General features: G+C 42.0%; 1 protein-coding gene across 1 annotated transcript; it reads left to right on the top strand.

Annotated features, from left to right (window-relative positions):
- The first annotated feature begins 2,035 nt into the window (after window positions 1–2,035).
- ros1 (c-ros oncogene 1, receptor tyrosine kinase) lies at window positions 2,036–24,373 on the top strand. Its single transcript, XM_042087055.1, has 29 exons — window positions 2,036–2,079; window positions 4,085–4,542; window positions 4,670–4,715; window positions 4,849–4,991; window positions 5,125–5,260; window positions 5,642–5,849; window positions 6,191–6,267; window positions 6,407–6,529; window positions 6,773–6,957; window positions 7,716–7,813; window positions 8,623–9,137; window positions 9,444–9,647; window positions 9,828–9,938; window positions 10,287–10,468; window positions 13,301–13,492; window positions 14,830–14,930; window positions 16,742–16,953; window positions 17,280–17,464; window positions 17,827–17,989; window positions 18,136–18,222; window positions 18,323–18,452; window positions 18,859–19,024; window positions 19,231–19,295; window positions 19,537–19,666; window positions 19,946–20,043; window positions 20,234–20,437; window positions 21,257–21,391; window positions 21,667–21,824; window positions 22,454–24,373. The coding sequence occupies exons 2-29, from the start codon at window positions 4,420–4,422 to the stop codon at window positions 22,936–22,938; spliced, it is 4,662 nt and encodes a 1,553-aa protein (XP_041942989.1). The 5' UTR covers window positions 2,036–2,079; window positions 4,085–4,419; the 3' UTR covers window positions 22,939–24,373.
- Window positions 24,374–24,421: the final 48 nt, after the last annotated feature.

The raw sequence follows: 24,421 nt of genomic DNA on the forward strand, positions 1-24,421 counted from the left end.
AAATAAATGGAATCTGCATTGAAATTGTCTTTTGTGTAGTTTTTTATTTGAATCATACAAATAAAATATTTTTGATTTTGAGGTAAATAGTAAACCTAAACAGTCAAAAAATGTGTTTCAATAGAGTGAAGTCAACTTAAAAATATAAGAGACTGAAGTGACAGTGTTAAGGTCTGAGAAACTGAATGAGTCTTGGTGATAACATGAATATATTATTAGGAGTGATAACTTAAAAACATCAACTCCATTTCCAGTGTCAATTTTGTTAGTTTTAACAATGATTTCAAAATGATCAGGTTCATTGAACTTATCAATGATTTAAGTAGTGATAATGTTTGTTTGTCAAATTATTATGACCGCCGCGCAGCGAAGCGGCGGTCATATAGGTTTAGTCAGATTTTATTTATTTTTTTAAATTTTTTTATTTATTTATTTATTTATTTTTTTCTTTTTCGCATGCCCAAATTTCCGTCAATGATTCCCGGGACACTGAAAGACCGGGGTACACGAAACTTGGTGGACATGTAACCCCACATGGATAGCATGGAACCATCGTTTTTCGTTTTGATCTGTAGCCCCCCCGCTGAATTGGACCCCCCGAAAGGAGGGTAGGGCAGACACAGTTTTCTGTGAATATCTCGAAAACCGTAGGGTTTAGGAGGACCATTTTTTTTTTGTATGTTGATCTCAAGGGACCATGTCAACCCATTCCATAACCACTCATTTCATGTATAGCGCCACCTAGTTAAACACAAAAAAGTAAAAATGAGGTGGTGTAATTGAAGGTATCTGTGACCTAACATAGTCAAAACTGCACGAAATTGGAAGTGTAGGATCATTATGACACCCTCTGTATGCATGCCAAGTTTTGTGGAATTCCGTTCATGGGGGGCCACACAATAAATTAATTTATGTTACTATACACCAACTGGCCTGTAGGTGGCCGGAGACAGTTTTCTGTGAATATCTCGAGAACCGTAGGGCCTAGGAGGTCCACCTTTTTTTTGTATGTTGGTCTTAAGGGGGCAGGTCAACCCATCCCATTACCACTTATTTCATGTATAGCGCCACCTAGTTAAAAATTAAAAAGCAAAAAATTAGGTGTTTTCATCTCAATATCTCTGGCTGACAAGGTCAAAACTGCACGAAATTAAAAGTGTAGGATCATTATGACACCCTCTGAATGCATGCCAAGTTTTGTGTACTTTCGTTCATGGGGGGCCTTACAATAAAATAATTTATGTGTACATTTAGTGACGTACACCAACAAGGATTCCCGGGACACTGAAAGACCGGGGTACACAAAACTTGGTGGGCATGTACCCCCACATGGATAGCATGGAACCGTCATTTTTCGTTTTCATCTGCAGCCCCCCCGCTGGACTGGACCCCCCGAAAGGAGGGTAGGGCAGACACAGTTCTCTGTGAATCTTTTATGGTATGTTGGTCTCAAGGGCCCACATCAACCTGGCTCATAATCACTCATTTGTGATTTGCCCCCCGGTAAAAAATGAAAATGCAATATTATTCTGCTTTAATCGCCCCTATCTTCAGTTAAGATGTTCAGAACTGCACCAAATTTTATGTGTAGGATTGACCTGGCATTCTCTGGGGGTCTGGGGGTATGCCAAGTTTCGTAGAATTTCATCCATGGGGGGGACTAAAAAAATTAGGTTATGTGTACATTTAGTGACTGTACACTCATTGGCCTGTAAATGGCGGTGCACACATATAAACATGCACACACACAGGCACCCACATACTATCGGTATTAGAACGGCCGATACATAATTACAAATTCAATAGGATCAAAAGAAAGCCAAAATATTCATCATCATCATCATGGCTGCATTTTCAGTATTGGCGATAAGTAGTCGTTTGTCCACTAGATGGCGCATCGTTGCAGTGAGACGTAATTTTGTTGGAAGTTAAAAGTGGGTTGAAAAAATAATGGACACTTCCTACAAGGACTGTAATTTACCGCAGCGAACATCTAATAAGGACAGGACGATGTTCACATGAAGTGTAAGTGAGGATGAAGTGAGGATGTTTATCGGACATGCTTGGTTTTTACTGCAGGTACGTTAATCTTGTAATATCAATAAGGACCTAGGTAATGTTACCGTTAGCGTTGGTTGAGTGATGGAGGCCCATTTGATGGATGCATTTGTAGAAAACTATAAATGCGGTTATACCAAGCAAATTGATAGCAGCACTGTTTGTATCTTTCGACTGTCATTTATTGCACGTGCTACAAAATCATTCTGTGCAATGGAAGATTTACCAACGTTACACCGGTCTGATACAGTTTTGCCTATACATGCGTGAGACTGAGACGCCTGTTTATTTTGTTTTAAGTGCGTGCAGGGTGTGAGAGGGGAATCGATGTGCTTTGATTCCAGCTTGGTAGTTGTAGTCTGTGAAATTAAAAAGCACGTGTGAAGTATCCAAACAATGACCCCTTCATTTCATTATGGCTGCTTTAGCAAAACACCTTAATCTACTGTGTAGTGGGTCCCATTTAGAAGTGGCTACTTCATTCGCGCTTTCCTTGACTCATGGAGCTGCGTGAATGTTATTACAACTTTTCGCCACGATATGGCAGTTTAAGTCCGCTTGATACTGTAAATCGTAAGCCATTGGTTTCCAAAGGAGATTTTATTTGTGTCGCCAGCATAGCCTATTGACAATTTATGTTGTAAATAGGCCTACCTTATAATCCTACCTGTAGCTTAGGGAAGCTAACAGCTTTCTATTAGGATCTAGTTTGTTAGTTACAGTTTTGTCATAACTCCCTAATGCATTTTTGCATTTAGAATAGCCAGAGCGTGTATATCTCAATCTGAAAATTAAACAATATCGGGTGCCTATGGACTAGGCTGGGTGAACCCAGCCTGATCTGCCCGCTATTTATTTTTTGATTTCTTAAAAGATTGAGCTTGGTCTGATGAAAGCCAGACTAGCCATGGACCTCAGTTACACAATGCTAGGGAACATGAATCAGCCTATATTTGCACGAACAATAACGGACAAAAGCTCTTCAACTTTGGCCCGTTAAAATGTGTATGAACAGTCTAGCGACGCATTTCATCAAGGCCCATTTGGACATGTCAGTTATTTGCACCACTGGTTATATGTAAAACAGCATTTCGTTTCAGACTACTGTTACTTAATTTGTGCATTAACAATAACGTTTCAGACTACTGTTACTTAATTTGTGCATTGACAATAAAGTATTACATGAACTAAAGATGACTAAAATCTTATGTAGAAGAAGAAACATTCACAAAAAATCCATCCATCCAAAAATGACCTTTGTTTTTGATAGCTGTTGAAAACGGCATGGAACTGACAGAGATGTTTTTGTTTATAAATACATAAAAAATAAATAAATAAATAAATAACATTATGCTGATACCTTTTGCTTTTCCCAAATACAATGTAGCCTACAGGTGTAAGTGACCTTTCATCAATCCAGCTGCAATGGATGAACTGTGATGACCTACCCTACTTGTGATTGTTTAGAGATTTTAAAGGTTTTATAACAATGCTACATCTTCTTTGGCTATTCTACAATCTATTCACCTTTTCAGCACCAGTAGGCTACTTTCTGTGCAGCCGCACACACACACTCAGGCATGCCAAACAAGCATACACAAAAGTTTCAAGAGTGGGGGATGGAGTAAAAGATGGAGACATTATTCTTTTTAATTTTATCCTTGTCCTTAAAGATTTTGAGCATTAAAAAAGTCTCATTTTAAGTAGAAATTACTTAAAATATTTTTTAACATAGCTAAATATTTTGAGGTAATCAGTTTCATCAAATATTTTGAGTTCATTGAACCTGTTGGGGTTTACAGTGTAATAATTTCTGAGTGGTTATTAACCTAGTTAGAGGTCGGCCATCATTTGTCTTTTCTTTGCCTCTGAGGGGCTTTAGGCTACTTTGCCATTATTAGTCCTTTTATAACGGCCTTTGGGTAACAAAGGAATTCAATTACATTTTAACTTATGAACAAACAAACACATTCTACTGAATCATATGTCTACAGTCATAAAGATAACAGCTTCCTTGGTCTCTCAGTTGCAGAGTCCACAGTTCATTCCTGCCATTAGCCTACTCATGCTGGCTTTCCTGAGCAGTTACAACCTTCACACGTCCAGAGAATCCTCTTGCATTGCTTGCTACGCAACATCAGAGCGCCTTTGATCTGCTGAGACAGGTTCTTTTCAGCTGGGACTGTTTTACACAGGAGGAACAGACTGATTGCCACAGTTTTGGCTGAGGGTGGCTGTGTGGTTGGTCTGTATGTTCTTTAAGGAACGAGAGGTAGCTGTGTGGTCGGTTTGTACGTTCTCTAAGGAACAGAAGAATCAGCGTGTGAAAGTGGCGTAATCGTGGAGAACGTAGAACATGACATGGACAGCACTGGGAGAAGTGTATCGGTGCTGAGGCTCAGCTTTTTAAGTGTGCTTTTTGTCTTCTTCCGTCCGCATTCTAAATGCGTGTCAGGTCAAACAACTCTACCTCAGAACATTTGGGTATGTATGTGTAGGCTATGTGTAATTGTGTTTATTATTATTTATTTTTACTTCACTACTTGTTTAGTTATATTGAAGTTAGATATATTTTAATATGTTTGACTGAAACCAGTGCTCTGAATTTTAGACTCACAGTGATGGCTGCAAAGATGGGAATGAAACACATTGCTCTGGTAAGTGATGAATTTGTTATAACATTGGAACCAACTACTAGACCTTCATCATAACATATGAATATCTGTTCGTTCTTGGTAACAAAAGTCTGAGTTATCTGAACTCAAGTAATTTTGTTTTGTTTTTCTGTAGAGTGTCAGCCATCGGCTCCCTTTGCTTTAGCTATTGGAACCCACAACATAACCTTGTCCTGGAAGTCTCTTGACCAATCAGATGTGGTGTACATACCACAGTGGACTGGCCCCAGCCTATCAGGAGTCTGGACATACAAAGAGGTTTGCATAAAGCATTTCTCTTTGACCATTTGAATACAATACCACATTTTTACAGTAAGTGTAGGAAAACACATTAACTAAAGAATTGTTTGTTGATCTATTTGTTTGTTTTGTTTTGTCTGAAACCTCTTAGAACACAACAGCACCACCCTTCACAGTCAACAAGCTGCAGCCCTACTCATGGTATAAGTTCAGGATTTGGGTGGTGGTTTGCCAACAGCTCATCTCCTCTCCTGAAAGCACCTTGTATCAGACACAGCCATATGGAGGTACTCAGTTTTAATCGGTTTGTTATTGTTACAGGTATGTCAGGAATGAACTCATGGAATCAACAAACTCTAGATGATGAACTGTGAACTCTTGAACTTAATGAACTGTTGATTATCGTCCAGATGGACATTCACTAAAGCTGAACTCATGAAAGTGTGAGACCATATTTAAGTAATATATATTATTGTTAAAATGTCATGATTGTGTGAAATGTTTTGCAATGCAGTATGTTTCAATTCCTGCATTCCCCAGAGAGACTGGAGTTCCTTTCTGTCTTATTCTCTTGTTACAGACTTACAGTGCCATCAGCTCTAGACAGGGCAGTGTTTTTGTAACGTTATTGATAGCACAGTAAATCAAAGCCCCTTTTTGTTGTCCAGCCCCTGCCAGCGCCCCAGTGCTTGAGAGTGTTGAGAGCGTGTCCAGTGACAGCGTGGAGCTCAGCTGGTCTCCCCCTGTCCACCCCCGAGGCCCCCTAGTGGGCTACAACATCAACCTCACCAGCCACGAGGACACGATCAGCATGACCACGGGAGGAGACGTTCTCACAGCCACCATCTTCCCTTCCACTCCAAAGACAACATACAGGTAGAGTTGAGATTTTTTAAAAAACATTTTTAGTTTTCTCTCAGATAAAAATGAGATTGTACATCGCGATACACAATGCACAAATGTTGTCAAGAAGAATGTTTTTTTAAATTATTATTATTATTGTTGTTCACCAGTGTGACGGTGAAATAAAAAAAATAAGATGAATGTGTTTTTTTATTCACTGGTTTGACGAGATTGTTGTAAAATAAGCGTTCTAAAGAATATCTGGATTCATTTAATTACTGTAAACATGGAATACTAGAACCCCGCTGAAATGAATCCATGGCGATATCTTGCCATTGGCTAAAATGCGTATGTACTATATGTATTTGTTGCAGTGTGTCTTTAGCTGCGGTGAACAGAGAGGGGCAGGGTCCAGCAGCACAGACCACAGTCACAACACCAGAGAGAGACGGTGAGCTGACACCAATAAGAAACTAAAACCAACTGTCTGTAATAACTGTGACAGGCTGGTAATCCTTGTCGTCAGAACACAAAGATGTCAACCTATTGGTCCAATCAGAGTGCAATGTGTGTCTTTCTCTGTGGTGCAGAGCAAAGAGGCTACCGCTGGATGATAGTATCCAGACTGAAGTCCCTCAGGAAGAAGGAGGCTGATGACTTCTATTTACCTGCAGACTGTCTCTCTGACGCACTCATCGAATTTAATATCACAGGTCTCTGCCTCAATCTCTCCCTTACTCACACTCCTTTGAGACTTTCTCTCTCTAGATCTGTTCAGCATCAGTTGTTCTGCCTATTCCTCTCTATTTTGAGGAAAATGAAAAGGAAATTGATATAGTGCTTTATTCAGTATATGGTTGTCAAACTGTAAAACCACTCTGTCCTATTTCACATTTCTTGCATCCTAATGAATCCTAACGTGATCAAGTTGTTTTTAATATAAACATGCATTACAGGTGTGTCCATCCACCAGAGCTCTGGGCAGCTGTATTTCTCAGAGGGAGTGCACATCTGGTCAAAACTTGCGGGTAACCTTAGCAACCCCTCTGGCCTGAGGCTACTGCACTCCTCCACCCAAGAGGTCACGGGGCTGTGTGTGGACTGGCTCTATGAGAAACTCTACTACATCTCTGGAGGGAAGGTAAGAAGCTGTCCTCTGTGAGAAACTCTTCCTCATTTCTGACTGGTTCTATGAGAAACTCTTATTCATTTCTGACTGGTTCTATGAGAAACTCTTATTCATTTCTGACTGGTTCTATGAGAAACTCTTATTCATTTCTGACTGGTTCTATGAGAAACTCTTCTTAATTTCTGACTGGTTCTATGAGAAACTCTTATTCATTTCTGACTGGTTCTATGAGAAACTCTTATTCATTTCTGACTGGTTCTATGAGAAACTCTTCTTAATTTCTGACTGGTTCTATGAGAAACTCTTATTCATTTCTGACTGGTTCTATGAGAAACTCTTCTTAATTTCCGACTGGCCCTGTGAGAAACTCTTCTACATCTCTGGAGGGAAGGTAAGGAGCTGTTCTCTAACTCTTCTTAATTTCTGACTGGCCCTATGAGAAACTCTTCTTCATTTCCGACTGGCCCTGTCCTATCTGCACAAAATGTTCACAGTTCCAGCCTTGTATGATTCGTTTTTGAAGGCACAAATAAAGAAAGATTTTGTGGTTAAACCTTTAAAACACACACTCTGTTATCTTGCAGCCATACTATATCATAATTGTGTAACACAGTAATTGTGTGAGAACATCATCCCAACCTTTACCTTTGCTCAGTTTTTATATCAATATGAATGATTGTATGGCTACAATCATTTTTGTGTGGTTAATACATACTTGATGTTGGCTAAGTGTGACTCATATGTGAGTTGTAAAACCACTCTGGGTGCAGGTGTTTCGCTGTGGTTTGGAGAACTGTTCAGATCCAGTTCATCTCCAGCTCTCCAGTCCAGGCTTTCCAACCAGGATCAAAGCAGATCCATATAATGGGTAAGAGCATGCTGATAGAGCACATGATCGTCATCAGTACAGTCACTGCTGTATATATGTTACCACCACCATCATCATCATCATCATCATCATCACCATCACCACCATCATCATCACCACCACCATCACGTCATTATCATTATCACCATCACCATCACCATCATCATCATCATCATTATTATTATTATCACCATCATCATCATCATCATTATCACCATCACCACCATCATCATCACCACCACCATCACGTCATTATCATTATCACCATCATCATTATCACCACCACCACCATCATCATTATTATCACCATCATCATCATCACCATCATTATCAGTGACATCACTATATCATTGTTATTACTATCGATGCTGCATTTACCACCACCACCACATCAACATCGTCATCAGTAGAAGCATGGCTATTACATTTGCCCTCTCTACCATCACTACTACCCTCACCACTGTCACCCCTTCTTCCCTGTATTATCTCCAGTTGCCCATCACAGTCTCAGCTCACACAACATACAGTATTTGCTGTGTATGACTAAAATGTTTCAGTAAAGGACACACCATTATGGTAATTCTGAGATAACAATCGAAATGGACTAGGGGTAGTTAATGTTTAATACATCTTCGTATGCATTGTAGCCTATACATTATTACAAATTAATAACAACACTGACCTTGCTTCAGATGCATCCTGTAACAACCGCATGCTTATATAGATCATGTAGTATTAGTAATCAATTTATTATGCGCCATAAATGATCATTATACTAATATGCATATGAATTCCTTTCCTATTCGTAGGTGGCTCTTCTTACTGTTTCATGATGGGATATATCGCGCTGTGTTGCCAAAGCTCGCAGGGGAGGCCAGTCTGAACACGGGTTTGGTCATCCACAGTACCTCACTACATGACTTTGTGGTCAGCGTCCAAAGCAGGAAGCTACTGTACTTCCAGAAGGAGATCCATTCCCTGTCCACTGCGTCACTGGACGGCTCAGTGCCCGCCATCCTGCTGTCGGACATCAAAGTTGTGGACACTGTGCAGAGTCTGGCGTACGAGGACAGCCAAGTCATGCTCACCGATGGTCTACAGCTCTGGCAGCAAGTGAGTCTTGATGGCCTGGTTAGGTTTAACCAGTACCTGATGGACTGTGCCTTCAGCCAGTCTACCTCAGGGGGCTTTGACAACCTCCTCTACAGCAGTCCCTCGTCGCAGCCGTACCCAGTGCCCAGGAAGCCCACGGACCTGACCGCCCTCTTCGGATCCAGGAGGGCTAATCTTAGGTGGAGGGAGCCACAGCTAAGAATGGGAGCGAGTGAGTGAAGCCGAGTAATGCTAATGCTAACGCTAGTGGAAACTACCCTCTGGTATCACTTGGAAAAAAACAAATGAAAATAATAATAATGAGAACATAAACAATAGGGTTCCCACAGCTGCACTGCTTGGACCCATAATGATGGCAGGATACTATACTATTTTTTATTTTGAGTTTGTTTTGTTTCTGCCATGAAGTAATATTTGGATTAATTTATAACTTGAATGAATGAATACATTTGACGATAACGTTGAAGTACTGGATTGTTTGTTTTACTAATGTGCTTGTTGTGTTCATATCAATCAGGCCCATCTGCGTGGCAGAACTGGACCTACACTGTCACAGCGTCCACAAGTGGTTCTGTGGTCAGAACCTACAGTAATATCACCACTACACAGATGGAGGTGACCGATCTGCAGAGCTCCCGGCGCTACACTCTCTCGTTGAGGGCCAAGTCCCCAGGAGGCCAGTCCTCATCGGTTCTGTTTGAGGGAACCACACTGCAGAACGGTGGGTTGGTGGAAAGTCACCCTCAGATGCTGCTGTTGTGGGATTCTACAATGTCCTTATTTGAAATGCTGTATCAAAGCAAACATGTACTTTTGAGACATTTCTTAGATAGATGGTTTCATTAGGGAAATGTTATACATTTTTCATTTAATTTATTTTTATTCTTATTTTTGTTCTTAGAGAGTAATATCCCATACATAGTTGCTGCAAGCAACAACGGCCTTTGGAAGCAAGAACTGGATGGATACGACTTTACCGAATCTCTGGCTTACAATGTTACAGCAGTGAGAGGTAGCACACACACACACACACACACACACACACACACACACACACACACACACACACACACACACACACACACACATAAAAAACACACACACAAAACACAAACACACACACTCACACACACACACACACACACAGACACACACACAGACACACACACACTACAAAAGTGCAGACGCTGTCACATTTCCCCATACATCTATGAAAACTCATTAGAGCTGACACAAGCAGGTTTAAGCACTTGAGAGTATTTTATAGGGAAAAAAACTGCTCTCTGGAGTGTCTCCGATACACAGTATGTGATCTAGAAAAGCATTACCACCATTTAGAGAATCCTTTGGCATCTCACAGACATGGACTGGTACAACGACACGGTCTACTGGGTGGACGGCAGTGGACACATCAGCTTCCTGGAGCTGAAGGATGGCATGACTGGTCTGAACGCCACAGCAGTGCCAGGCGCAGTGAATGCTGAGGTTGTGGCGTTTGATTGGCTGGGCACCCACCTCTACTGGAGCTGCAACTCCACGCAGGTAGGTTTAGGCCACGTCCACACGTACCAAAACAATCCCCCCCCATCTTCCCTGGCATCGTTTCAAGAATATTTGCGTCCAAACTGATCTATCTCAACACGACTCAACATGTTACTTCATATTCCAGGCCGTAGAAGCAGTATGGTGCAGTATGGTAGCAGTATGGTGCTGTCTGTCTGCTGACAGGGGCTGTGTCTTTCTGCCCATGTAGAAAAGGTCTGTTGAAAAATAAATAGAAATCACACTTGTCATATACATATACTTGTGTGATAAATCTGTGGCAAAGAGCTTGCATACAGTACATTTCATTCTTAATTCAACAAAGTTACAGAACACATCCTTTCAATGTGACTCTGAATCAGATCAGTTTTTCAGAGTTGAACTGTGATCTGGGTCTTCTCTATTGTGATACAGTACACTTAGGCTGTGTCCGGAATGGGAAAAAATGCTGCCTTTTAAGATATCTAACAGGGGAGCGAGGCATCGACGCATGTCTGAATCAAATATTTCTGTGAAATGCTGCCTTTCAAGATACCTCTGTTTTGCTGAATTTTGTAGGCAGCGTAGATGTATCCTTCATGCTGCCTTCAACGTCCAAAATTCTATTTAATTGTGAGCAGCTATTGCTGAAGTCGAACGTTACATTATTCTGCTTTCTGGTATCTTGACAACGGTGTTTCGTGTTGCTATCTTACTAGGCTGTCCGAAACAAAGTTCGTAGCTGGTACCTTGATGCCTGCTACGGCAAGTGACTCGTTAGAGAGCTGAAGGCAGCGAGACAGCAGACAGCTCCCTTCTGTTTCGGACAGACCCCTAGTATCTGCTGCAACTACAGGAAATGAACAATGTGTGACATACAGAAGCATCTTTACAATATGAGGGAATGGATGTGAGGACTGGTAGACCTGTTGTTATTGTAGTTCTGCATTGCTGTTCTCTATTGTACTTCTCAGAATTTGTACCAAATCTGTTTGAGAAACCAGCTGTAGCCTGGACACTTGTCTAGTTTCCTACAGCAAGCCTCTTCTCTCTATCATAGCAAAAGCCCTGCTTCTACTGCGGCAACAGGAAATCAATAGAGATTGGCATCTCGTGGCATCCTTGTGTGAAGGAAGGAGGGAGTGTGAGGCTATTCTTAGTTCTTATTGCGTCTCAGGCCAGCACCAGACTTGGCAAGTCCTGCAGTCTAGGTGCAGTCTAGCCTAGTCTTACAGTAGACCTAAATCTCTCTGTCAATTCCACCTGCAGTCTAGGTGCAGTCTAGCCAGGGACGGATCATGGCTTGTGCCAAGTGTGCACGTGCACAGCCAGTAGGGGCCCTCGGATTTAAAAAAAAATTGCCATGAATTTAGGCTAGATTATGCCCGGTGCTTCTGTCTGTTAATTTGCGGCACAACTGAATGGTGTTATGGAACCGCGGACCGAAAGAAAAATAAACTAAATGTTTTCCTGATCAATAAATACTTCTTAATTCATAAAATATAGAGGCATAACATTAGGTGGAAGTGGTAGGCTATGAGTGCTCATTCAATGTGTATGCGTGTTTGCGAAAGTGAAACTGACCCACTCGTAGGTAGGTGAATGAAGTGGATTCCTGCAATGTTCATGAAAACAGCATAGCGATTGAATAGCCTAATACATCGCGACTTGTTGTAGGCCTAACAGTAGCTTATATCGTAGCAAATAGCCTATGGCGATGCCGATGACAGATAGGCCTACACTTATTTCACTCGTCTCGCTGGAGTGAGCGCATAATGTGGGCTGTTGCGCAAAGAAATTAATTAGGGAGATGATCTGCATCTCCATTTACCAAACGCTATAGTTTTGCTAACATCTCCACTGTTATCGTGAAATATGTCTGCATGCAAGGTAGTGTCAAGCAGCAGTGAAGTGAAAACCTTATCATGCAGGTAGCCAATGTTCACGTCACCTGAGTCAGACAGAAAACGGGCCCTGCTTGCTCTGTTAGAGAGCTGCGTTAAAAGGGTATATTTAACAGCCAGAATTTTGAAAATTTCCAGGGGGAGACACCCCCGAACCCCCCGTAATATGATCAGCACCACCTCTCACAAAATACTATCAACGTCCCTGCTACCGGTCCGTCAGATATGACAACTGTGTCCGGTCCGTTTAGTGAAAAATGTTGCTGTAGACTGTTTGGACAGCAAAGGGAGATTACAGCCTAATAATAAATTAGGACAGCTGCTGGAATTCATTTCTGTGTGGGCCTGAGTTATAATATATAACATAATGTACTACATTTTCATTGTGTGCAGTTGTGCACCAGCCTGCACAGCGACAGCAAAGAGAGAAGCGCTGGCTGCACGCGCGCGTCGCGGTCAGGGGGAGGGGGGGCCTTTTTTGATATTGTGCACAGGGGCCCATATTTGTTTAATCCGTCCCTGAGTCTAGCCTAGTCTTACAGTAGACCTAAATCTCTAGGTGCAGTCTAGCCTAGTCCTACAGTAGACCTAAATCTCTAGGTGCAGTCTAGCCTAGTCCTACAGTAGACCTAAATCTTTAGGTGCAGTCTCGCCTAGTCCTACAGTAGACCTAAATCTTTAGGTGCAGTCTAGCCTAGTCCTACAGTAGACCTAAATCTCTGCCAATTCACAATAACTTTGCAGAGCTGCTGCAGCTGCAGGATATCAGCAGCAGATGACGATGATGATTCTGTGAGGGGAAAAAAAAACATAAGGCATTCTCATGTGGTAGGGCAGCCGTGTTGTGTTGTTTAAATCAAGCATCAGATGTCGGTGACTGGGGCGGAACACAGCCAACAGAGACCAGAGGAAATGAGAGAGTCATAAAAGGTAAAAAAAATCTCCACAGATCTGCCGAGGACGTCCAACCTCTCCGGAGCAGGAAGTGGTGGTGCGGAGCGGCCGTGTCGTCACGGGTCTGGTGGTGGACGCCCTGCGGGCCTTTGTGTACTGGAGCTCAGATCGGTCTGTGGAGAGCGCCAGGCTGAATGGACAGGGCCGCGTCACCATACAGGGGCTGGGCCTGCTCTCTGGCCAGCAGGTAGAGTAGAGAAACTGGCCTCCACACACACACACACACACACACACACACACACACACACACACACACACACCACATCCACAACACACACACACACACACACACACCACATCCACAACACACACACACACACACACACACACACACACCACATCCACAACACACACACACACACACACACACACACACCACATCCACAACACACACACACACACACACACACCACATCCACAACACACACACACACACACACACACGCACACACACACCACATCCACAACACACACACACACACACACACACACACACACACACACACACACACACACACCACATCCACAACACAGACTGTTTATCAGGGACAGTATTCACAAAGCCTTTTATCTTACCGCTAGGAGTACTCCTAAATCGCACTAAAAGATTTTAGCTAGGAGTTTTCTCTTAAAAGTTATTCACAAAGCCTTTCAGACCTACTCTTAGTAAGGAAAAATGACAACTCCTAAACTAAGGGTGAGTCTTCGTTGCTATGGATGACGTCATTACTCATGTGTTGCAGTTGCGACGCATTTCAAAACATTGCAACGTGAAATGACACAAAAAGCTGTTTGTGAATAGGTCTTAGTGAGTTAGGAGTCCTCTCGACTTCTTTTAAGCTGTCCCAGACTTAGGTGCTACTTTTAGGTCTAAAATGCTTCGTGAATTACTTTTAGTGAAAAAAATTTGGAGTCCTAAAGTTAGGAGTGACACGCCCATTATTTTTAGGAGTTGCTCCTAAATTCGCCACTTAGGAGCTACTTTTAGCCTTAAAATTCTTTGTGAATACGGCCCCAGAACTACAGCAAACACAGAGAGAGAGAGAGATAAAAAGACACTCTCTCTCTCTCACACACACACACACACACATACACACACACCACATCCACAACACAGACTGTTTATCAGAACTACAGCAAACACAGAGAGAGAGAGAGAGAGAGAGAGAGATAAAGAGACACTCTCTCTCTCTCACACACACACACACACAAACACACACACACACACACACTCATACACAATAAATGATGTTAACGCCAACAAGTAAAAAACATGTATTCTGTGAAACAGTCAGCATCAAGGAATTATAATGTGTATTCAACCCTTGCAATTAATGCAGTCAATACATACAACATACAGTATTAAATGTGTTATACTGTGCATTTTCATCACATTGCATATACAATGAAATATCTGCCTTAAAAAGCCAAAAAGAGAGTTTCTGAAGTCTGTAACTTTCTGAAGTCTGTAACTAGTATTATTTAGTGTTGTTTGTTTGTAAATGTTCCTGCCCCCCCTCTCAGGTGGTTGGGATGACCCTTGACCTGACTGAAGGCTCCCTCTTCTGGCTCGTGCAGGATGGACTCATGTTGCACCTGCACAGAACGGATTTGCTGAAACACAGGTTAGAATCCTTCACATCCTCTACTCATAAAATGAGCAGCAATGTTTTTAACCTTCTGCCTTCACAGGCTTATGTGTACGGTAATGTGCTAGAAACCTCCTGCTTTCACAGGCTTATCAAGTCAAGTCAAGTCAAGTCAGATTTATTTGTATAGCGCATTTAACATGCACCCCAAGAGTGCAACCCAAAGCGCTCCACATATAAGACATTGTCATTGACACAGACTAACAAAGACAATAGATGCCGGACGGAGCGGCGTAGTCGCCAGCGTACCCGTGACACCAAGACATACAAGACAGACAACAAACAAATTAATAAATAAAATAAATAAAAATAAAAAAATAAAATTAGTCCAATTTCCAACCGGCTGAAAATGTCCAAGGGCTAAGATGATCCGTGTGAAAACTGCGCACAGCTGAGTCTTCAAGATGCAAAGTTCTTTATAACTGACCAACCCGGAGAATTCACTGGCAGTCTGGAGAGCACTGGAAGGACAAGACAGTCCGAATTTGTGATGGGCGACCCTGCTGATTATCAGCTCGGTGGTCCTAGACAGTGACCGTTTGTTGTTTGTTATTTCATGGTTGACGCTGTCATCAGAGTTTCTTAGCACTCAATCCAGACTCTAGGCACCGGTAGATGCTAACATGGCAGCTCGCATGTCAGCCGCAGCTCGGTGGTCGTGGCAGCTGCAGATCTCTTGCAGATTGAAGTTAGGCACCCTTGCTGAGCAATCCCTCCGTCCAGACATTGGATGTGCAGCGTCACGGATGGATGAGGGACTTCAGAGAGGCAGGCTAGCCAAGGCGCTCATCAGCCCAATGGAAGCTGGTTAACGTTAACTTGACGTTGATGGTGTCAGCCGAGTTTGTTAATCAGAAAAAAGGACTAAGAATAACACAAAAACGATCGAAAATAACATAAATAAAGAGTAAATACATTAACTAGAAAAATAAATACAAAAAATTAACAGAACATTACACAAAATTACGAACATTACATAAATACAAACAAAAACAGGAATATGTGTACGGTAATGTGCTAGAAACCTCCTGCTTTCACAGGCTTATGTGTAGCCTACGGTAATGCATGTGCTAGAAGCCTTCTGCCTTCACAGGCTTATGTGTACGGTAATGTGCTAGAAACCTCCTGCATTCACAGGCTTATGTGTACGGTAATGTGCTAGAAACCTCCTGCTTTCACAGGCTTATGTGTAGCCTACGGTAATGCATGTGCTAGAAGCCTTCTGCCTTCACAGGCTTATGTGTACGGTAATGTGCTAGAAACCTCCTGCATTCACAGGCTTATGTGTACGGTAATGTGCTAGAAACCTCCTGCTTTCACAGGCTTATGTGTACGGTAATGTGATTCTTAATAACTGTTTTGTTGTATTTAATTGTGTATGTATGATAAAGTTAAAGTTGACTGGTATTTAGCAGACGCTTTTAACCAAAGTGTCACAGACACACAACAGCAGATTTGGGAATGGAATTTGAGCCGTCCATTGACTGGCAGTAATGTTACCGCTGCTCCACCATGTCTGTCAACATGTGTGTGTGTGTGTGTGTGTGTGTGCGCGTTTTTTATGTGTGGACGTGTATTTTATGTGTGTGTGTGTGTGTTTATGCGTGTGTTTGTGTGTATGGGTGTGTTTTATGTGTGGGTGTGTTTTGTGTGTTGTGTTTTATATGTGTATGTGTGTGTGTGTGTGTGTTTTATGTGTGTGTGTGTTTTGTGTGTGTGTGTTTGTGTTTTGTGTGTGTGTTTTTTTATGTGTGTGTGTGTGTTTGTGTTTTGTGTGTGTGTTTTAGGTTCCATGGCCCTGTCCTAGACACCCCCAGATGGAGTTCCTCCATGGTGTCCGGCCCTGGGCTAGCCTTCTACAGCGGCCGTCTGCTGTGGCTGGACAGGGACCAGAGGCTCTGGCTCCAGGAGCTGAACCAGACTCAGAGCGTGCTGCTGTCTCCTGCCCACACGCTGACGGCCTTCACCCTGATACAGAGCACGCTCAAACCCCTACCAGGTCAGCTCTCCCTGGGACTTATCTACTGGGCCTGTGCCTAGTCATCGAACAGCTGTTTATCTAGTCTGATATGTGTGTGTGTGTGAGTGCGTGAGTGTGTGTGTGTGTGTGTGCACGTGCGTTTTAAATTTGAATTTTATTTAATAGAACAATATTGTGTGCATTTAAAGATTTAATTTCTTTAACACACTGATTAGATATTCATGACATAAATGAGCAATTGCTTTCATTTACTCTCTCTCTCTTGTGTGTGTGTGTGTGTGTGTGTGTGTGTGTGTGTGTGTGTGTGTGTGTGTGTGTGTGTGCGTGCGTGTGCGTATTTTCAGATGGATTTCTGCACCCTCCTGTTGTGATACCTCAGGCGGTTCCGGAAGCATCTGTCCAGCTGGTGGGGAACGCCACCGCGTTCAGCATCACATGGGAGCTTAGCAACCACGTTAACTACGGCTCTGTGTTCTACTGTGTGCAGTCTGCCGCTTTACAGCTGCCCCGAACAGACCAGGACAAAAGGGTACACTAGCCACTGCTACTGAAAGTCCAGATAACAGGAGATAGATAGATAGATAGATAGATAGATAGATAGATAGATAGATAGATAGATTAGATAGATAGACAGATTAGATAGATATATTATATAGATAGATGTGTTCCTATAGGTTAACTGTAGGCAAAGCCCAGGTAATAGAATCAATACCCCAAACTAATGCTGAGTGAAGCAGATATACACTATAACTATAACCGTGTCCTAAATGAAGAAATTAATAATGTGTACATGTACATGTATTGTAAGTGTGAGTATAAGGTTTGATTATTGCAAATGCAAATTAATGCAAATATTCAGCATGGCCTTATTCAGTATCGTCTAATCTATAGAACAGCATGGAAGGTTTCTGTCCCCCATCAAATACTCTGACGGAGCCAGTTTTGGAGGTGAGACACTTCTCTCCAAATACACAATTCAGTCTGGCCATAACTCCTTACACTTACTGGGGAAATGGAGTCACTACCTCTACAATCCTTCGCTCCCCTGGTACAGGTAAGAGCTATCTTCATAAAACTTCATGTGTCTGATTATATAATAGACATCTCCTATCCTATTTTATTCCTATTTTTATCTCATACCAGTTTGAACACATTTGTTTGAATTTATATTTTTATGAATAATTTATTTGTCCTTTTCAGAGTCATCCACAGAGATAGATGCCGTTGTAATCGCCTTTGGTGTGCTGACAGGTGTTCTTCTGGTTGTGATAATCACTGCTGTTTTCAGTGAGTAACAAGATACAGTAATTACTGAGCAGCAGGCAATTTAGTGAAAGACGACAGATAATATGTTTCAGCTGACTGTGCTATTCTCTCCTGCGTTTAGTTTGGCACCGGCGGAGAACCGGCAAAAAGAGCACCTTGCCCGGGCCCCAGGTGGAACCTCTGTGTCCGGATGAGGAACTGGAGGAGATTAGGGGGCTGGTTGGCATGGGGAATGCCTGCTATGCTGTCAGGCAAGTGGGCATTTATTTAGAGGACTCATGTAGATGAAATAAGGTGTATAAGTATAAGTATAGTATAGAAGCGCTAACCAGTAGGCCACGGCTGCCAAGGTGTGGCTGTAGCTGTGAGAAGGAACGTCCTATGTTGAAGCTGGAGAACCGTCTAGACTGTCTAGAAGGGTGACCATAAATAGGCATGAATCATGCACACAATCACATACAGTGTTATAAAGTCAGCTGGCAAGTTGGTATGTCAACAGTGGATGTGATTGGTTGCAATGAGAGCGTGAGAAGGCTCTAAACAGTGAGAAGGACTCTGTCAGACTCTGACTCATCCCGGTAATCAGCCTGTGCAATCATAAATGATGAACTAATATTTAACCATGGGTTTGACCATGGCTTTACTTTCCTCACACAGAACCCTGCCCATCCACTGTGACATTGGCCCGCTCCCTGTGTTTCCCAGAGACCAGTTAAAACTGCAAAGGCTTCTGGGTAGTGGTGCTTTTGGGGAGGTCTATGAGGGCATTGCAACAGGGATCCCTTCAGTGGACTTAAAGTTAGACACAAGGGTGGCCGTCAAGGTAAATAACACAAAGGAACACATTCACATGTATTGCAAAATGAAAAATCCAATTTGAGTTCAGTTCAGTCCAAAGAGCTTATATGATTCGTTTGGGTGTGGTGGTGTACATTTGATTTCGATGACCTTCATTCGTTTGAGTATGGTAGTGTACATTTGATTTCGATGACCTTCATTCAAACCATGATGATGTCCATTATTGAGCAGACCCTGCAGCAAGGAGCCACAGATGAGGAAAAAACAGACTTTTTGAAAGAGGCTCATCTGATGAGGTCGGTGGGATTTCCTGTTGTTATTTTCTGTCTGATGTTCAGTGTTAATATGATAATTAAAATAAATGCAAACCCAATGTTTATGTGCAACTATCGGAGTGTGTGTGTGTGTGTGTGTGTGTGTGTGTGTGTGTGTGTGCAATGTGCATGTTTGTTTTTATGCATGTGTGCATACATGAGTGAGTTTATGGATGATCGATCACAAGCCAACCTTCATAACATGCTGCTCCCCCTCCCCCAGTCAGTTTTCCCACCCCAACATCCTGCGTCTGCTGGGCGTGTGTCTGCTGAATGAGCCGCAGTACCTCATCCTGGAGCTCATGGAGGGGGGCGACCTGCGCTCCTACCTCATGGGAGCGCGCCCCGCTCCGGTGAGTGCCTCCCCACACACTCACAACCATATCTCACTTCATTTTGATTTTAAAATGCTCACTCGTTATTGACAGGAATATGCATGAGGTTGGCACTCAGTATTACCATCAGTGCTTAAATGTGATGAGATTCCCCTTGGGTAGTAATATCAAAGGGATTACATCCGTGCTCACAAAATGTCTGAAAGTAAAACTGTTTTTAATTAATTCAGTTTATGAGTATGGGAATATGGTTATGCTAATATATTCTCATTGCTGTGTTTAATTCATGGATGTCAGGACCATGGGCCACTTCTTAATCTGGGTGATCTGATGGATATCTGCCTGGATGTCGCTAAGGGATGTGCCTACTTAGAGAAAATGCACTTTGTGCACAGGTGTGATATCAATAAGTACAATTATTGATAATAATCATAATACCATCACGATTAAATGAATGTGATGTGGGATAATATGTAGTGTTTTTATTTCTAGCAATAAATACAAGGAGTATAATTGTAGCTTTAATATTTGCTAGCTGCTATGTTGGCCTCCCGTCACTGCAATTGAAATACACGCTCTACTCAGGGATCTCGCTGCACGGAACTGTTTGGTCTCTGTCCAAGGCTACACAGACCCCGAACGTGTTGTTAAGATCGGAGACTTTGGCTTGTCCCGCGACGTCTACAAGAACGACTATTACAGGAAGAGAGGAGAGGGTCTGCTTCCTGTTCGCTGGATGCCTCCGGAGAGCCTAACAGATGGCATGTTCAATAAGTACTCAGATGTATGGTGAGTGTAGACTGTTCAAATAATTCTGTAATAAGAAATAACTTGTCCCTGTTTTGAGATGTCATGTACTTGTTACAAAGCACTGCAATTCTAACAAAGTGTAGGTCTACTGAAATGCAGAAGAATATGTTAATTATTTTGCTAAAGAGCTCAGCAGTTTCCCAGTGATTCATTCACCAACAAGCACCGCACTCTGGCTGACGCTGCAAGAGCACAACACAGATTCAAACTTCCTCAGTAACTGACCCAGGAACAGATCACGCCACTATAGACCTCACAAACAGAAACAGTGTGAACAGGTTGAGAATCTGTCAAGACAGGCCACTGTTTCCTGTAGTGCTGCCTCCCTTATGTCTACCTCATGTCTACCTCATCCCTCCCTCATGTCTGTCTCATGTCTACCTCATGTCTACCTCATGTCTGCCTCATCCCTCCCTCATGTCTGCCTCATCCCTCCCTCATGTCTACCTCATGTCTACCTCATGTCTGTCTCATCCCTCCCTCATGTCTACCTCATGTCTGTCTCATGTCTATCTCATGTCTACCTCATGTCTATCTCATGTCTGCCTCATGTCTGTCTCATTTCTACCTCATCCCTCCCTCATGTCTACCTCATGTCTACCTCATGTCTGCCTCATCCCTCCCTCATGTCTGCCTCATCCCTCCCTCATCCCTCCCTCATGTCTACCTCATGTCTGTCTCATCCCTCCCTCATGTCTACCTCATGTCTACCTCATGTCTGTCTCATGTCTGCCTCATGTCTGTCTCATGTCTGCCTCATGTCTGTCTCATGTCTGCCTCACGTCTTTGCTGTCCCAGGGCATTTGGGGTGCTCCTGTGGGAGGTTGTCTCATTGGGCAAACAGCCCTATCCTGCCCTGACCAACCTCGAGGTCATGCACCACATCAATTCAGGTGGAAGACTTCCGGCTCCTGCAGACTGCCCCAAGAGCCTGTGAGTTTTCCTGATGGATGGTGTTCACATGCACTTTAGTACCCTGGTTATGGGACTTATCCTGACTTTATCATATTTTGGGATATGATGTTTACATGAACACAGAGAAACCTGCTTATTAATATCCCTGTATACGTACATAATAGACACTAATATCTTCTTCCTGATACCTGTAGTTGTCCATAACCTGGAGAATGAATTATATTGGCTACTGAAATCATGAACAGAAATGTTCTCTGTTTGTCTTGTTTGGTTTTGGTTTGGTTTTCTGACAGATATGCCTTAATGTTGGCATGTTGGTCAAAGACTCCCAGCGATAGGCCAAACTTTCGCTGCCTGGAAGAACGAATCAGTCAACTAAGACAGTTGGGGGATCAGCTTAGAGAAGAACAAGATGGGTCAAAAGGAATAGTGAATTATGGTTTCCAGGATGGTAAGCATTAATAGTGGAAAGTAAATTTGTTTTCTTGCCACATGATAAACAGCCTAACCTTTATGATTCTGTAAGATTTATTCACATAATATATTTCAGTGCTTGTGTGTAGTGTGATATATACTAGCGCATCATTAACTACCAAGCATATCATTAGCCCATAAAATGATTACTTCCCATTTAGATACACTGCAAAAACTGCTTATGTAATACAATCTAACCCAGTGTTATTAATCTTATATCAATATCAAAAAATCTATGTGGTATTGTTTTTAGTAAAGAGACTTACCTAGCACTCTCTTGTAAAATTATTTGGTTTAATTTAAGAAGAGTTTGACTTATTTTAAGCTGTGTTAAAGTTTATCTGCCACTGCATTAAGTACATTTATCATGATAAGACTCCTTAAAATAAATCAAACTCTTCTTAAATTAAGTCAAAATGATCTTTTGAGAGAGCGCTAGGTAAGGCTCTTCATACTAAAACAATACCAAATAGATGTTTTGATCTTATTATAAGATTAATAACACTTGGTTAGATTTCATTTTTGCCAGTGTATCGCTTCATCACACCACCATCTCTTCACATATACATACCGACTATTATGTAGATGACGTGATGTTTGTTTCAGATGAAGAGTGCAAAGGTGTGGATAAAGATGAGAGCCCAGGGGATGGCCTTACCCAAGTGGTCAGCGCAGAGGGACTTAACTACCTCATGTTCACTGCTAATGACAGAGAATCTGAGCCAGCGTCACTGTCTGGTGGCCAAGAGACACCTAACTATCCTCTGCCAAGCACCAGTGGTGGTGAGGAGGCCATGACTACACCACAAGACACAACAGAAAACAAAGATGAGGAGGCAATAAAGTACCTGGTGCTCAGTGCCAAAGACTTAATGGAAATCAGCATCCAGACCCTTTCAGTTGAAGACAGTTCTGGGGAACGGCCATGTCTCACAGCTGACAGCAGTGGCACAGAGAAAGCCATCACTGAACATTCTTCACCCAGAAATGAAGGAGTAGACTACGGGTTCCTGATGTTTAGTGCTACAGAAACTCAAACCACAGATGAAAACCCATCCAAAACCACACATTTCAAGGCAGATCATGACTGACTATGTGGCCACAGATTACTTGTTTAAAACTGTATTTATTTGCTACAGTAGCCTAAATACTGTATCATATGACTTCTGGGAAAATATGTTTATATGTTTAATTTTGTATATTTAATATGCTTTATTTTCCTTCAGAGACCTAAAGAGCTACCTAAAGAGATTGTAGCCCAGTGGTTCTCAACTGGTGTGCTGAGGCAAAGTGAGGTATGTCGTGGAATTTTAAGGAAACTAATGCACTTTTGTACAGGCTCATGAAATAGGCCAGGGGTAGAATTTTGAGGAAACGAATGCACTTTTGTACAGGCTTATGAAATAGGCTAGGGGCTATTTTTAAATTTACAGTTTCTTTATCAAAACGGTTTTAGGTAGTCATAGCCAATAGGCTACCGATCTTTCACCGCAGCTCATCATCATGTGAACATATGCCAATCATTTCCCAAGCTTTTTAGGTAGGTGACCCTATTTTGATGTCACAAAACATTAGCGACTCCAATCATTCACATGTTGAGAGAAAGAGTGCAACCCATCTCTGCTGTAACATCCAGACGAGAGCAGTTCTTCAATTTCCCCCAAATTTTCTTTGCAAGCCTGGTTGTTTTGCTACATTGTTTCGAAAATTGATCAAGCATAATTCCATCAAACATCTCATGCAGGCTGTCTAAGTTTATTTTTACTTAGATTATAATGAAGGATCCATTACTTAACTTGGATCATGGGGTTTTTAATATTTTTTTATTTATTGTATGTATATTATAATGTAATGTACTGTAGTCAATTGTAAGATACCCAGTATCTCGGCGACCCCGTTTGAATTTCAGGCCCACATGGGGTCCCGACCAACGGTGCGTTTCCCAAAACCATACTTGCTAACCTGTTAGCAACTTAGTTGGTCGGCAATGGGAAATTGCATTGCAACCAACAAAGTTGCTAACTAAGTTAGCAACTATGGTTTTGGGAAACACACCCCAAGTTTGGTAAATGATGCATTAGCCCATGAACACTTTGTATGGAAAAAATCTGGACATAATGAACACCCCTGTTATAGCCCATAATAATGTCTGATGTGTGTAATAATGTGTGTGGCCTATGCTGACCTTTTGGCATTGGTTCAAAAGAAAAAAGTCACCAGGCCAATTCATTGCCATTAGACAAGGTTTTTCTTTAATTCTGTGTTTTCGACAATTAATCTAATACAGCGGCCATAATTTTACCTTTATTCTTAATTTGATTTGGGATTTCTATCACAAATTTAGCTACTTTAAAACTGAACTGTGTATGGTCCATTGGAAGAATGAATTCAACCTTTTGTGCAAGGTTTGTAAAAGATAAAAGAGCCTTGACCTAATCTCTTTATTAACTAAATTTGAGCTGAGGTCCAGACGTGCTCTCTGTCTTTTTTCTTTTGCTCAACCATTGTAAATGTGTTTATGTGTGACAAAAGGGCCATGCTTGTTTGTTCATGGTTATCAATAAAATAAAATAA

Source organism: Alosa sapidissima, chromosome 1 (genome assembly GCF_018492685.1).
Source record: "Alosa sapidissima isolate fAloSap1 chromosome 1, fAloSap1.pri, whole genome shotgun sequence".
Lineage (NCBI taxonomy): Eukaryota > Metazoa > Chordata > Actinopteri > Clupeiformes > Clupeidae > Alosa > Alosa sapidissima.

Excerpts from the sequence above, each read along its gene's own strand:
- ros1 (XM_042087055.1), top strand. The coding sequence starts at position 4,420 with ATGGACAGCACTGGGAGAAGTGTATCGGTGCTGAGGCTCAGCTTTTTA. Across the intron at positions 5,261-5,641 it reads TCAGACACAGCCATATGGAG|CCCCTGCCAGCGCCCCAGTG; the intron begins GTACTCAGTTTT and ends TTTGTTGTCCAG. Across the intron at positions 19,667-19,945 it reads TGGGAGCGCGCCCCGCTCCG|GACCATGGGCCACTTCTTAA; the intron begins GTGAGTGCCTCC and ends CATGGATGTCAG.